General features: G+C 40.8%; 1 protein-coding gene across 3 annotated transcripts in view; it reads right to left on the minus strand.

Annotated features, from left to right (window-relative positions):
- KITLG (KIT ligand) overlaps nucleotides 1–16,183 on the minus strand; it is a 95,269-nt gene that overhangs the window by 35,432 nt on the left and 43,654 nt on the right. For 2 of the 3 annotated variants that reach the window (XM_025192288.1, XM_006036046.2), the window contains exon 3: nucleotides 5,784–5,846. The exons of the other annotated variant lie outside the window; for it this stretch is intronic. In XM_025192288.1, coding sequence (XP_025048073.1) covers nucleotides 5,784–5,846 — 63 coding nt within the window. The remainder of the gene's footprint in view (nucleotides 1–5,783; nucleotides 5,847–16,183) is intronic. 3 annotated transcript variants of the gene reach the window in all.

Below are 16,183 nucleotides of genomic sequence, written 5' to 3' on the forward strand. Positions count from 1 at the left end.
GGGGGGGGGGGGAGGGGTGGAGAGGGTGGGAAAGTCACCTTCTATTCACACCTTCAGCACATGGGGTGATCTTTGGAATTCTGCCCTATCATCTTCATCTTGTGAAATGAATCGCAGTACAAAAGTGCTATGCCTATCATTTCCTATTCCAAACTTCCAAAATTTCTTATTTGGGTCTAATCTGCATCACCGCTTGAGCAAGTGGTTTTTCTTATTCACTGCCACTTTAAGATTTTTCGTTATTGTTCTGCCTCTGTGTGTGGTTGAGGTGGAGGGAGATATGCATACTTTCTGAAACTAAAACTAGCAGTCTTCATGTTTAGTGAACTGATTTATTTTTTATAACTTAGCTTTACATAGTCTTTACAGTTTAGCTTTATCTTAATCTTCCCTAACATACTAATTTTAGGGGGGTTTCTTTTATTAAAATTCCTTCAAATTAAGTGTCACAGTATTATCTCTTGCTACAATTCCCCTTGCACTGATGTAAACACATTAACATTGTGAGCACCTGAATTGACAAAGCTGGGCCTTGAGTCTTGTCTTCCTCTCCTTCCTCAAGGGGTACTAACAGGAAAGGTTAAGCAACACTGGAGACCGTAGAGAAGCCTTGTACAATGATAAGATCAATTTATTTTTTAAATGATCAATTATTTTTTGAAATAGGAGAATGCAAGACACTGTGCCCCTCCAACCCTCCCAAAGTGGCTCAGAAATTACCTGTTACTATCAGTCTGCTCATCACTGTATGGCAACATTGCTACGGTGCCTTCCTTTTGAGAAGTATGGAGCAGTATGGGCAGTTACTGTGCTATGTGCATGGTGCATGATTAGCTTTCACCACTGTCACCGTAGCAGCATGCTATACCTGGGAAGCACACCACTATGGTGACATAGCTATACACATGTGGTGCTACGTCACTGTAGCATGCTGTATGGTGATGTAGCACATTGCTACGACGCAATAGAGTGATGCATAGATGCACCTGAAGTGTATAAGATTAATGCTCTGAGTTTTGCTTCAGTTGGGTTTCACTTTGTTGTCCTTTCTGTTCAATGGGCAAGATCTTTTAAGAACACCTGAGGTGTTCTGATCTACAGAGATGTTACCATGCTGATGTCAGTCAAAAGTTTTACAGAGACATGAACACATGACAACCCTCCAACTGTCCCAAGAAAAAAAAATGCAGCTACATGACAAAACCCCTTGAACTATGGTAGATCTGCACTAATCTAGGAAATTTTACCCTGGTTCCAATCCAGGGTAATTCTTTACTGGGACAAGGTAGTTTCTGCCTAGCACAGCAATTACCTCTAGCTTTTGCCTCAAAGTTCCCAGTTTCAAGGCAACTCCAATCACACAGCTATGTCCAGAACCTTTCTTGCTTTCCCAGTACCTAGCAATGAAAGGGAGATGAATGAGGTGGCAAACATGTAGATGTGATGAGGGTTAGCAGGAAGAAACAGCTAAAGAACTTAGGGAATTTACTACTGCTCCAATGGTACAAACATTCAACTTTTGAACAGGTTTATATCTATGCATACTTATTACCTGAGTGTCCTAATACTCCCAGCTCACCTTCTTTCTCTCTGCACTTAGCTAAAAGACTGCAGCCTTTTTTCTCACTAAGTCAGACCTTGCTGTAATCATCCATGCCTTTTTAGCCTCCATGTTAGACTGCTGCAGAGCACTCTATTTGAATCTACTCTTAAAGCTACTCAGAAGCTTCATCTAGTGCATAATGCATCAACTTTTCTGCTTAATGGCGTGGGTCAGTCTCATCATGTTACATGCACTACATTAGCTTTCCATCTGCTTCAGATGCAATTTACCTTGCTACTTTTAATCATCTATAAAGTATGGGACCTGCTATCCTAGCTACCATTTCCCAATTTAGACAAGTATGAAGACTGGAATCAAGTGAGGCACTGTTCTCATTTACTCGATGTGGGCCTTTGAACTGAAGTCAGGGAATTTGCTGGAGTCTTCCTTGCCTGTGTAGGGATCTGTCAGAACCCAGCGCAAAGCCCATTTATTCAGCTGCTCCTTTGCCACATGATCCTAAACTGTGGCACTTTCTCTTCCCACTTCTATCTTGCTACTCAATGGGATGTTAGTCTTTACAAAGTGAGGCAACAAGATATGATGACAATAAAAACGTTACATTTTACTTAAAGACATTAATAATTTGGACATGAAAGTTTCACGTTTTACCAATTGCGCATACAGCTGCCAGGAAACTTATTGGGCCAATCCCCCTCCCAAGCTTATATTTTAGTTATGCATTCAAAGGAAACTGAACTAATTAACAAACAAGCAAACACACTTCTACATAGATTATATGATCTTAGTACATACACAGCTGTGATAATTACAAAAGTAAAGTTCCTGATCAGTTTACCAAACATGGAATTAATGAGAAATTTCTGGTTTGGGTTAGTTAAAGTTATATTACCACGTATTTTAAAATACAGTTCTTAAACAAGATATTTTAGACTATTAGGCTGCTTGCAGATGCTTTAAAAAAAAAAAAAAAAAAACGCTTTACTTTAAACTTGGTACACTCCCACATCAAGCCCCCGCACATGCCCAGAAAAGGTAGCGCCTTCATTGGACCCGGTTCTTAGGCTGCTTGCAGATGCTTTAAAAAAAAACAAAAAAAACGCTTTACTTTAAACTTGGTACGCCCCCGCACATGCCCAGAAAAGGTAGCGCCTTCATTGGACCCGGTTCACCTGACATCTGTATATGCTTCTACCCAGCTCTTCAGCATCTGTAAAGATCAGGTGCTTTAGTGGAACTTTTTTGGTGCTTTTATCTAAGAGCTGATTGAATGGACGCCAAAAAGGCCTACTGAAGCTCCTGATCTATATAGATGCTGCAGAGCCAGGTCAAAGTAACGTGCTGCTGCTTCTGGTAAATCATGTTGTTTGTTTGTTTGTTTGTTTGTTTTAATGTATGCAAGCAGCCTATGTTAACTTATTTCATAAGGTACTACACAGACAGAAATTAAGGCTAATAACAGGAGAGCAGCACAGACAGGCAGCTTCCCTCAGTGCCTCAGTCTGCCTTATTGATCTGGAAGGATATGAGAGGTTAAACTTTTTTTGTTTCAAATACGGCATCCCCTGAGGCTTCCATCTGGAGAAAGGAAAACATGAAGGAAGATGCGATGTCTTAAAAGTGAGAGAGCACTGCAGACCTATGGCTATAGCAAATTGTTACCATCTGTGGTTGCTGGACAGTTACGCCTTTGGACTAATAGAAATTGTAATTTACTGAATAGTATTGTATCATATATGATTCAGAGTTCTGCTGAATCTCTTTAGCTTAAAACAGCACATTTAAATGGCTTTTCTGGGGTCTATATGGGGGTTTTGGTACAAACATTCAAGTTTCCTCCTATTAGCAAAAGCTACCATCCCTCTCATCTCAATCAGCGTCTTTCATTGAAGGTCACCTGTTTTTAGAAAATGTTATTTCCTATGAGTTTCTCCAATATCAAAATGTGAATATTTCTAAAACAGCTCATATTTTTAAGACTACAATACATTAAGACAAAAATACATTATTAGTCATGTCTTACACGGTTTTGATTTCTATAATATGAATTTTGCACAACAATGGCTATGAGCAACTTACTGTTGCTATTTCCATTACTTACATAATTCTGTTAGTGATAGTATATAATGTAAAGAATGATTTGACTTACATAGATCATTGAGCTATCATCACCAGGAGTTAGGAGGGTGGCAGACTTGAACTTTTACTGATAATCCTACCCCTTCACCTGCCTTCACTCCAAGTAATTTCTACTTAGGCATTTCTTCCACTCTCAAAATGTTTCTACCAAACAGCATGAAGGCTTTCAAAGAAAATAATTCCTTTTTTTTTTTTTTTTTTTTTTTTAATGTTGAATTTTGGTCCTCTTCCTAAAGAACTCTGAAAGAAAGCTAAATGCTCTAAAGCCAGAACTAATATTAGGTCACTTTATGGAACTTAAAGAGTCTGCAAAATTATGAAAAAATATTGCTTTTAAGTTATGAACTACAGCATTATCTAGGAAAAAGAAGTAATGTACCATATTATGTAAGTGAAATAAAATATAGTCCTTAGTCCCCACTAGCTTTATTAAGGAAATAATTACTGAAACAATGAGTTGCTGTGTATTTTTTTTTTCTCTCTCTCTCTCTCTTAGCAGGCTATTGTGTTAGAGGATTACCCTCTCAGCAGCATTGTAGCAGAAAGGGATCTCAGAGTCAAAATGAACATGACTCATCAGTGTGAGGAAGTGATCAGTAAAGCTAACTGCATTAGCAGGTGCATCACAAACAGGTCCAGGGAGGTGATACTTCCCCTATGTGGCACTGGTGAGGCTGCAGCTGGTGTACTGCGTGCAGTTTTGGGTCCCATACTTCAAGAGGGATGTGGATAACCTTGAGAGGGTCCAGAGGAGGGCCACTCATATGGTTAGGGGCCTGCAGGTAAGGCCCTACGAGGAGAGATTGAGGGTCCTGAATCTCTTCAGCCTCTGCAAGAGAAGGTTGAAAGGTGATCTTTTGGTGGTCTACAAATTTATCATGGGGGTGGGGGACAGCAAGGAATAGGAGATGCTTTGTTTACCAGGGCACCTCTCTGAGTAACTAGAAATAACAGCCACAAACTGACAGAGAGCAGATTCAAGTTAGCTATCAGGAAGAACTTTGTCACAGTAAGGGTTGCCAGAACTTGGAATGGGCTTCCAAGGGCGGTGGTGCTCTCCCTTACCCTGGGGATCTTTAAGAAGAGACTGGACATGCACCTGGCTGGAGTCATTTGACCCCAGTGCTCTTTCCTGCCCAGGGCAGTGGGTCAGACTCGATGATCTGCTGAGGTCCCTTCTGAGCCTAATATCTATAAATCTCTATTCAAGTTGTGGAAATACCAGTAAAATTCAAAAGTAAAAAAGATCTTGTCACAAAACATTGTATGATATATTCATAAACCTAATTAGCAAGAAGTTATTTGTTCAAATAAGCAACAGTGTTGTTCCTATTCAGTTGAGGTGCAGGGCAAACTGGTCAGTATATGCAGTTGAGATGCAGGGCAACCTGGTCCAGCTCCACCTTGTGGAGGGTAGGGCCACACTAATCATATGCTACAGGCTGAGAGAGGGGATGACAGAGAGTCTGGGTTAACTGTTTGGTAATGTTTGCTTGGCATTTCAGTCTGGTGAAGAAACAAGAATGATTGCAAATGGGAAAGAAAGGCACAGCTCAGCTGCGGAAGTGAAGAGGAAGTTGAAATGTATTCAGTATATTGGCTCACCGTGACTTGAAAAAGAATCAGCAATAATGGGGGGGCTGCGCACAATGAACAGTAGCATATCGTATTCAGATGAACTGCATTAATCTATCCTTGTGGTTGGCCAATATGAGCCAAGTGCCACTTAATCAGCTCCATAGTTGGGTTCCTTTACTGAACACGTGCTGCTTTTGCCAGCAGTTTAATGATAGACAGTATATTTTTATGGTGTTACTTGGTATGTGAACATAAGATGAGGGGTTCCCCCCTCCCCATGCTTATGGTGGGGTGGGAAACCTCATCTTCTATTCAAGTAAATACAGTACTTCCATAATAAAATACTTAAATTGAATGTGAAGTAATGTTTTTTTTCAAGAACCCTCTAATTAACAGGTTTTTAAGTGACTGCAGCTTTCATATAAAAGGTATAAAAAGATATGACCATCATTATCTTCAGTGACTATTTTACTAGGATTGATTTCAAGTGCTTTGTACATACCAGACTTTCCATCTTCTCGACATATTTAAGGGTTATCCTATAATCATTTGGAAGATTTCCAACCTAAACCAACAAACAAATAGTAATAAAATATGAATATTATTAAGAAAATTGAGGCTCAGTTTAATCACTGCATTTACATAAAACTTATAAAACAGTTGACAATTTCTAGAATTTACTTAATAGTTACAAGTAACATCTAAAAACTCAGGGTTTAGGGATTTCACATTTGGCTCTTATTTGCTTAAAAGGCAAGTCTCTTTCTCCATATTTCCCAACTCTTCATAGAACCAAACTGATCTTATTCACAATTATCATCTCTTATCAGTATCCAAGAAGCTGATGCTGTGAAGGAGCAGAGTTAAAGAAGCAGGTTCATTAGTTATTGCAGGAATGTCTGTACATTTTTTCCATTGTCCTATCTGGAACATATATGGGAAGCAAGATATTCATTCTTTGAGTAATTCATAATGGTTCGAACAGGGTACCCCCAAGCATAAGTCAGATCCACGTTACAAATTTACAATGATAAAAATAACCCTCATGGAAGAAATTTAGGAGCTAAAAATAAAACATGTCAGAGGTTTTTTAAATTACTGAAAAGAAAAAAAACTAAAATGATAAAATCAGCTGATAATGTGGATACACAGATGTGATTTAGTTAGCTTAATTGTCCACATGATATTTTTGTCACATGGACACAGGAAAAAAGTGTAACATGATAACAGGAGAGGTGTAACATGGACAAGCATTCAAACAGGGTACACCCAAATAGACCCTGAACAATTTGTCCCCTATAAATATCTGTTTTTAAAAAAATCCAACTGTAAATTTTAAGAAAGCAAGCTGTTGCCTGACTTCTGCTCACTAATGCTCCCAGTCAGCAGAACACTTATTCACATATTTAACTTTGAGAATGTGCTTTAGATGCACTAAGTTAATGAGATTTAAGAGTATATTTAAGAGTTTTTCTGAACTAGTGTCTACACTTTGTTCGAACACCATCTCCAATTTTTGTGACCAAGCTATTCTATTGTGGACACTTTGGATTCAAAAGAAAAATCTGTTTCAATTGCTGCTATATCCCCTAGAGATGGATATTTTTTTTGTTTGGTAGCCTAACCAATAAATAAAATTAAGTATCAGATTGAACTGAATGATTCCTCCCACCCCTGCCTTTTTTTTTCTTTTGGCAAATAAATATTTATTTAAAGTGTGTGTGTGAACTCCAAATATTTCATTTGATATAAAATTAAGAGTTCTGTTTGGTTTTGGAACAAAGGAAAGACTTGGGTTAACCCTTCAAAGTTCTGTTTTGCAGTTATTTCTTTTTTTTAATATATGTAAATTTTTAAACAAAAATGCTACTGCAAAATGAAAAGCTGGAAGATTTAATTTAAAAAGAACTGAAATGGTCAAGGACAATATTTACCCCTAAATAAGTGGCTATATAGTTCCAACATTACATGGACACTGGCTGCATCTACATGTGCAACTACTGCAACTGAATAAACTCCAGTGCAATTTGCCCCAGAGTAAACTATTCCAGACATCACAGTCTACATGTGCCTTTAAGTGCAGTAATTTACTCTGCTGTTGGACATGTAGATGGTAACACTTTACTACACAGTAGACTAATTTGCTGCTCAGTAAAGTGCACGTGTAGATGTACCCACTGTATGCTGAGCTATAGAGCCTTCAAAATCAATTCCGTAATTCCTTAGATTCATAGATGTAGGGTCAGAAGGGACCTAAGTAGATCTTCAAGTCTGACCCCCCTGCCCTGGGCAGGAGAAAATACTGGGCTCCTATGACCCCAGCTAGGTAATTATTAAGCCTCCTCTTAAAGACCCCGCAAGGTAGGAGCCAGCACCACTTCCCTTGGAAGTTGGTTCCTAGCCGCCCTGACTGAAGTAGTGCCTTCTAATGTCCAGCCTAAACCTACTCTCAAACAGCTTATGGCCGTTATTCCTTATTACTCCAGGAGGTGCTCGGGGTAACAGAGTCTCTCCCATTCCCCACTGGTCCCCCCTCAGTAAGTTTATAGATAGCCACCAGGTCCCCTCTCAGCCTTCTCTTGTCGAGGCTGAACAGGTTCAGGTCCTGTAGCCTCTCCTCATAGGGTCTGCCCTGCTGTCCCCGGATCATGCAAGTGGCCCTCCTCTGGACCCTCTCGATGCTAGCCACATCCCTCCTAAAGTGCGGTGCCCAGAACTGGATGCAGTACTCTGTGGGCTGAACACTGTTGCATAGAGGGGAAGGATCACCTCCTTGGCCCTGCTTGTGATGCATCTGTGGATGCATGACAAGGTGCGGTTAGCCTTATTGACCATGTCCTCATATTGGCGGCCCATGCTCATCTTGGAATCGATGATGACTCCTAGATCTCTTTCTGCTACGGTGCTTTTGAGAAGGGAGTTCCCCAACCTATAGGTATGCTGCTGGTTCTTACTGCCCAAGTGCAGTACCTTGCACTTGTCAATACTGAATCCCATCCTATTCTCATTTTGCCCACCCCTGTAACCTGTCCAGGTCCAGCTGTATCCTGTCCCTCCCTTCTAGTGTGCCCACCTCACCCCAAATCTTGGTGTTGACAGCAAATTTGAAAAGGGTACTTTTCATCCCTTCATCCGAGTTGCTAATAAAGAAATTGAACAGTGTAGGCCCGAGGACCGAGCCCTGGTGGACTCCACTGCCCACATCCCTCCAGGTCGAATATGACCCATCCACTACCACTCTCTGGGTGCAGCCCCTCAGCCAATTTGTGACCCATCTGACTGTGTAGGCATCAATGCTGACTTTAAGGTGCCAGGTAAGGCAGCTTTTACTGTATATTATAAGGTGCTTTGGTGCATGCCTCTATATATATCCTCTGACTACTTTTACTGTTTTGGACTAAACACTTTGTGGATATTTCCATGTCAGTTGCCACATGTGCCATTTGATCCTAGAGTACTGACTCTTACACCAGAATAGAAAAATACTGCTATAGTATATCTGTCTTAATAATTTTTCAAACAAAAAAAACTTGGACATTTTCTTTTCTCTTTAAACTGGTTAATTTATTCTGTACATTTTTTTTACATATTTTTCTTCTTTCCTATAGCACAGCCATGTACCTCAACACATTAAAAGATAATTTAGTTTCTTTTCTGGTTTATTTGCTATGTTCATGGATTATCACTGCCCTAGCAGACTTAAAGCAGCAATGATACTGAAGGTGCTGCTGCAGGTGAAATGTTTTCCATACTTAATCCACAGGGATTCAATACTTAGCAGTGTCAGCACCAGTATATGCCTTTAAGAAAGGTCACTGGAAGATTAAATATGTTCCAGATCAATGAACACTACAAGAATTGACATACATTATGTATACAATCTACTTTACTGGCATCAAAGCCTGTCAAGCACTTTTCATGCACAGTTAGGAAAATACAAGTAGGCAAGATTAGAGTCTCTGGGAGTTCTAACAACTTCCAAATGAAAAGCTGGAGGTGAGAGTTCAATATTGGACTTTTTTTTCCCTTTGATCGCAAGTCTGAAAAAAAAAAATTAGAGAATTTGCTACTAGAAGTAGAATAGTGCTTCAAAAAGCACCTATTTTTTTTCCATTGACAAGAAACAGCTTTTACTAAGACTTGTTGATTTAATACCATAGACAGCATCATTTGTTGGTGTAAGTTAGCATAACTTAGGTCTCTGCAGTGACAGAAAGGGGTGTGTGTCTGTATAAGAGGTGGTGAACACATGGCTGCACTTGCCCCAGGGAAAGTCTGCAGAACTGTATCACAAGTTCCTACCCTGCCCAGGCAAGGCATATGAAAACTCCATGAAAGCCTATAATTGAGAAGCCATCAAGATGGTCTGGTATCATTGATGCCCTTACCTCTTTTTTTCTTCACTTGGAATTCTAGGCAGGGTAAGAATGAACAAGGAGGGAAGAAAGATTCCTGTTGAGCAGGTGGCAAGGACATAGATACTGCTTGAAAACACAGTAGAAAGAAATAAAGGATCTGACAAGTAGGCTGTTGCCTAAGAAAGTTTATGCTTTTCTGGACAAGTTAGTCTCCAGGGGTCTTTATAGACATACTCTGGGGGTGGTGGTGGTGGTTGGAGGGGATGCTTTACTTACAGCAGCTCTGACAGCTAAATTAAAGCACCTGGAGTGACACATGTATCAGCTTCCCCACACTGAAAAATGGAGGCAGGAGTGCTTTAACTAAAGCTTGATTGATGAGCTTTAGTTAAAGCACCTCCACTGCCATTTTCAGCACAGGGATGCTGATACATGTGTCACTGGAGTCTGCTGGAGCACAGTAATTACTACGTTCCAGCAGAATCAAGTCTGTTTTGATGCACTGTAATTGCAGAACATCGAAGCAGCCTCTCTGCACATGTGTAAGTGCCCTAAAAGCTGTGACCCTGACCTACCTGCTGCTTGACTTCAGACTAACAGCACTTTCTACAAGTAAAAAGAACTTACAGGAAAGGGACAAACCTTGTACTCAAATGGTTACAACCTTTAAAAAAAAGTCAATCCCCTGTAACGCTACACATAGGTCTATTTATAGATCAAGATATATAGAAATAAAAACCTGTGATGTCTTGCTAAGTACCAGGCTGACTGGGCAGGAGATTACAAAGATCTAAAAAATCCCTCCAAACTTGCTTTTTGTCATTGTAACAAACATACAGCTTTATTCAATTTACAAGGATTCTTTGTGTTGTGACTGGACTTCTTAACACTTCTCTCATTTACACATGTCTGCACCAGCCCTTCAAATCGAAGGAAAACAAGCTGCCCATCTGTCTCAGAAACTGCCTGTTGTCTAGCAGGGAATTACTTGGGCCAATTTAGTTCTAGTAGTTGGATTAAACATAATTTGTAGAAAAAGAGATTTAACCCTATTATTAAACTAGTAGATTAATAACTTTGTGTTCAGTAGTAGCTTTGCTTTAGGCAAGGAGGTCAAGGTTTAAAATAATCCAAGGATGTGAATGTTTTCCATCTTCAAAATCATACTGGAAAGATAGAGTGATTTTTATGACATATTACTATATATGTTTTTAATTTATAAAATAGTTTCTTAGCTAATTTTTAAGAATAACCTATTTTGAACTTTTGTTTGCAAACAACTGACCCATAAATTTATTAAATGTATACTTAAATGTAACAAAACAGTCTAGCTCTCATACTGGTATGATTAGCCATGAAAATTTGAAAGGAAATTCCAGAAATATTCAAACAATTTTAAAGCTGTAACACAGGAAATTGAAGATGTAGGCCAACTAATAATCCTGGTCCATGTAAAAATCACTTTTGCAATTAAAAGTTATTATAGTTCCCCATGAGTTTGGGCAAAACAGAAGCATCATGAAATAAGAAGATGGTGTTACAAAGAATTCAGCATTGACCTCTGTAGCGAGGTGAGTTGCTTCAAGGCCTATGAGCCCAGGACTTCCTGTTTGTTCAAGATCATCTTGCTGTCTGGATCCTCTGCAGAGTGCCTTAGAGTTGCTTCTCTTTCCTACTTGGGATTCAAAGGCTTATGGCAGCATAAATCATTTTGCAAAAGATCCAACAAGAGTCAAGAATCTTTACTGACATTCAGGCCCCACTGAAGTCAGTTGAAGTTTTACCATAGACTCTTAGGACTGGAAGTGATCTTAAAGGTCATCCAGCGCAACCGCTGCAGAATTCACTGTTCCAAATTATTCCAGGTAGATGCCTCTTTTGAAAATTTCCAATATAGAACATTCCACAGCTTTGCTAGGCTGTTTATTCTATTGTCCTATGGTCCTTACAATTAGGATTTTTTCCTGAGATTAAATTCAAAATTTGCTCTGTTGTAGCTTAAGATCATTGTCTTGTGTCTACTTCTCAATGCCAAAGGAAACTATTTTTTTTCTCGATCTTCTGTACATAAGCTTTCAAATATTTAAAAAGCAGTTTTGTCCCTGTTCACTCTCCCTTGCTTCAAACAAAACATACACACTTCCCTCAATCTTTCTTCCTATGGCTTTTATTGCAACTCTTTTGTCATCTACCTTTGTTGCTCACCTGCTCCATTTCCTACATCATTCTTAAATGTGATTCACAGCCAGGGTGCCATGGCATGCACTTTACATATGCATCCAGACTGTAGCACATTGAGTCAGGTAACAGCAGCCCCGCCAGGCAGGGAGCCTGGGTGGGGGAGCGACAGGCAGCTTGCCAGCCCGGGGCTGCTTCATCCTGGCTCAATGTGCTGCAGAGGGGCTGGCTGGAGCATGAAGATCCTTCGGCATGGGGCTAGCTGGCAGGCAGCCTCCTCACTGAAGAACTCTTGTGCCCTAGCCAGCTGGCTCAGCATCTACACATGCACTGCTGTGCACAAAAAAACTCCACAGCAGGGTAGGACTTATACATATTTACAAATCCTAACCTGCTGCAGAGTCTATTAGTTTCATGCACCTTACCAGTGGGGCATGTGAAGACACTGGACACATCTGCGCATGCATTAATGCACTGTGATTATGGCACATTAAGTTTAGTACCTGTACTAACATTGTGCTGTAATCAGTGTGACTGTGCAATAGCACTGGTGCATGTCTTTTAGATGGTGCTAATGTGCAGTGGACTAATTCTACTGAGCACATTAGCATGGCTTTTGCCATGACATTCTAATGCTCAGTAAAAATTAATCTACTGTGCTTTTAGCATCTAGTGAAGATGCACCCACCAAGACATTTACTGCACAGTTAGTCAACTGCGCAGCAAACCTCTCATGTAGATGTGCCCACTGTGACCAGGAGCTCACACCTCAAAATTTTACTTAATTTTGATCCATAACTTATTTGGGGTTTTGGGCAAACTTCTGTGACAAATAACTATGCTTCTCTTGCATGTCATTCTCCATAAAAGCCAGAACTTTTTTTCCAACACAAGTTTTGTTGATTTATGAAAAGCTGCTAGATAATAGTGACCAATATTGTGGTGGTGTTGTTGTTTAAATATGCAGTTTAGTTCAACAAACAAGCATAAATGTATTAGTTTCAATAGTCCAAATACCACTATTATTCTTTGATTAAAATAATAAACATTTACACCTAGCTTCCATGTAGCCTTGGGCATTTTTACACATGCAAGCACTGCAGCGCTGGGCAGTTGTATAAGCAGTGAAATGTGCATCAGTGCTGAGATAATGGCAGCGGTGCGCTTTTGAACCAAAACACATTGAAAGTGCTTTAGTTCAAAAGCAGACCACTGCTACTTTCTGTGTGCAGATGCACATTTCGTTGCTTATAGAACTGCAAGCATCACAGCACCAGGCGCTTTTCAGTTTACCTCAGCTCGCATGTGGTAAATTGAGTCTGCTCCAAAATGGCGGCTCTCCAGTGTCATAGGACAGAAAAGTATGCATGTAAATGGCCTTTGTGTCTGTCAATCTCAAGATCATTTACAGCAAAGAGCATCCCTATCCAAAATTTAAACTTGAAGAAATGGGCATGTCTACACATATAATTAATGTGAAGCAATAAACTCCGGAGTCTGTTGCTCCAGGACACATTCAGATGGTGTGCCAGGAAGCAATAGACTCCAGAACAATAAACCAGAGAGAATAAAAATCAATAGCTTAAAAATCAAATGTTATCAATTTAAATTGTATTTTTTGTTAAAATGCTTTAAAAAAAATAAATAACCCCCCCCAACCTATATAAAGATAGTTTTAAATTTAAGATATGTTAAAACTCAAAGATATCATCATGGGATAGGGATTATTTTCTAATTATGTACTATTTGAGATGATATATTCATGTAACCTTTTTACAAAAGTTTTATAAATAGGTCACAACAGACCATGGACTATATTAGGGGCCCAATCTTATGGGTTTCCCAGATGCTCCTCTATAGATTAGTAAAGATTAAAGAAAACCACTCTACCCTATGGAACTCAGTGCTCAGTCTAGAAGATCCCATTAAGCATCTTTATGATACTTAGTTTCAGTTCACAAACTGTGGATTTGTGTCTCCAGAGATAACTTCCTTGTTAACAGCAGGATATGGAGATGGGTAGGTAAGCAGGTCTGTTATCTCTCATCAGGCCTTTCATCTCTCTGCAAGTTTGTATACACAGAGTCAAGCCCATACCTCTCTCCAGCAGTTCAAAGTTTAAGGAAGTTAAATGAATACAGGATATTAAACAACAAGAATGCATTTTTTTGTAGCAAATAACGATTAAAGCAAGGCTTTCTGTCCAGTGATTTAAATTGTGATTTAAATCCATTTGATTTCAATCAAATACACCCTGCAATAAACTCTGGAGTTTATTGCCATTTGAACATGTGCCCAGGAGTGCAGCACATTGAGCTTGGTCAGAGCAGCCCCAGCTGCCAGGGAGCCCCAGAGGTCGGCCTGCCAGCCTGGGGCTGCTCCCCCTGGCTCAATGTGCTGTGGAGGGTTTGGCTGAGGCAGGAGGGTGCTTCAGCATGGGGCTAGCCAGCAGTATTTACAAGTACTATGCTGCTGCAGAATAAAATTAGATTACTCCAGCCTAACAGGAGTGCACATCTAGAAGTAGAGACATTTATTGCACAGTAGGGCTGTGTAAAGCTTTGTGTGGTGATTTGATTCGGAGGAGATTCGGTCTGATTCGGTGGCTGAATCTCTGAATCCAAATTGAATCAGAGGGCCAATTAAAAGGTCCAAATCGATTGGGAGCTCTCTGAATCTTCGGAAAAGATTTGGAGTAGGGGCGGGGGAGGAGGGGCTGAGGGGGCAGGGGACCATGGGAGACCCCTGCCAGGCCTCGACCCCCGCCTGCTCCCACAGCCCCACCATGGCTGCCCTGCCTGCCCCAGCTCCCAGTGCTCCCTGCCTCCCCCTCCTCCCCCCGCCCCCGTGCTTCCTCAGCCCTGCCATGGCTGTCCTGTCCAGCCCAGCTCTGGCCCTTTAAGAAAAAAAAAAAAAAAAGAGAAGCCCCAAGACACACCGCTCATGCAGAGTCCCCCACATGGTGTGGGGCAGCAGGGCTTGCCCCCCACCAACAGGAGTGGTGAGTCCAGGGGTTTTTCTCTGGTGGGTGAGATAGCCGTGGGGGTGGGGCTGGGACAGCGGGGCAGTGTCAAGGTGCTCATGCAAAGCCCCCATACAGTGTGGGGCACTGGGGGGCAGTGGAGATCACCCCCTGCCAGGCAGCACCTGGTGAGGTGGGGCTTTTTTTATTTTTCAAAGTGCTGGGAGCTGGGGCGGGCAGGGTAGCCATTGCTGGGCTGGGAGAGTGGACAGGGGATGGGCCTAGCTAATTTGGATTCGGGGCTCATCAGATTTGGCTGAATTGAATCGGGACAGTGATTCGAATCACCAAATCAAATCGCTGTCCCCTGAATCGTCCGAATCTGAAGCGACTACTAGCCGCTTTGCACAGGCCTATTGCACAGATAATTAGGCTACTGTGCAGTAAACATCTTGTATAGATGCACCCAGTGAGGTGAAGTGATTTGCACAAAGTTAATGAGCTAGTCAGTGGCAGAGTTGGGAACAAAACCCAGACTTCCTGTCTGCTGTAATAACTGAGTCCCAGAAGATGCTGTTGTACCAAATCAAGGGCAACCTCAGTTCAGCAGTTCCCTAAAAATAAATAAATAAATATTTCCCCAAGTAAACTATGTTTTAAATCAGGGATGGCCAACCTGCAGCACAATTGCCACAGCTGGCATAAACAGCCTGTGTGTGTGGCATGTGACAGACCAGGGAAGGTATGGGCTACATCACAGAAATGGGGCAGGAAGCAGAAAACACAGAAGTGGCTTAGGCAGAGAAAGGGGATTGAAGTGGCACTTGGGGAGGATGTATGCTTGACAAAAATGTTGGTTCTCACCATTTTTAATTAAGTGTCAAACTCATTTTTCCATGGCAGCCAAAGTCTATTTTTTCCAGTCCTTGAGTAAAGACATTAATTTAGGATGGTAGCATTGTGAATTCACTGAAGAACAAAGTGATAATAAAGTGAGATCTGCACAATGGATAAAAAGCAGCATTTGTCCTTAAAGTAATAATTAGCTTGTTAGCTATTACAGTCAGAAAACAACATTTAAGAGGCTAGAGTTAACAGAAGGAGCCTCTTATTTTCATAAATAAATTCTGTTCCTGCTGCAGAATGATCCAATTGAAAATTCTGTTCAGACCTGAAGTTGGCATTTGACCAGCATAAAAATGTACACTCAGCGGATTCTTGATTTGTGTGTTGAATCACTAATTACATTTATTTTTTAAAAATGTGATGCCATCTCTTTATGCGGCCTTGCTATGGTGAAAAAGAACAGCTTAGTGACACTGTAGTCATTACTGACAGACAGCGCAGTTACCATTTTGTGATGTGAAACCATAGGGGCTGACTTTGGGGGGGGGGGGGGGGGGG

Source organism: Alligator sinensis, unplaced genomic scaffold (genome assembly GCF_000455745.1).
Source record: "Alligator sinensis unplaced genomic scaffold, ASM45574v1 scaffold1076_1, whole genome shotgun sequence".
NCBI classification, from domain to species: domain Eukaryota; kingdom Metazoa; phylum Chordata; order Crocodylia; family Alligatoridae; genus Alligator; species Alligator sinensis.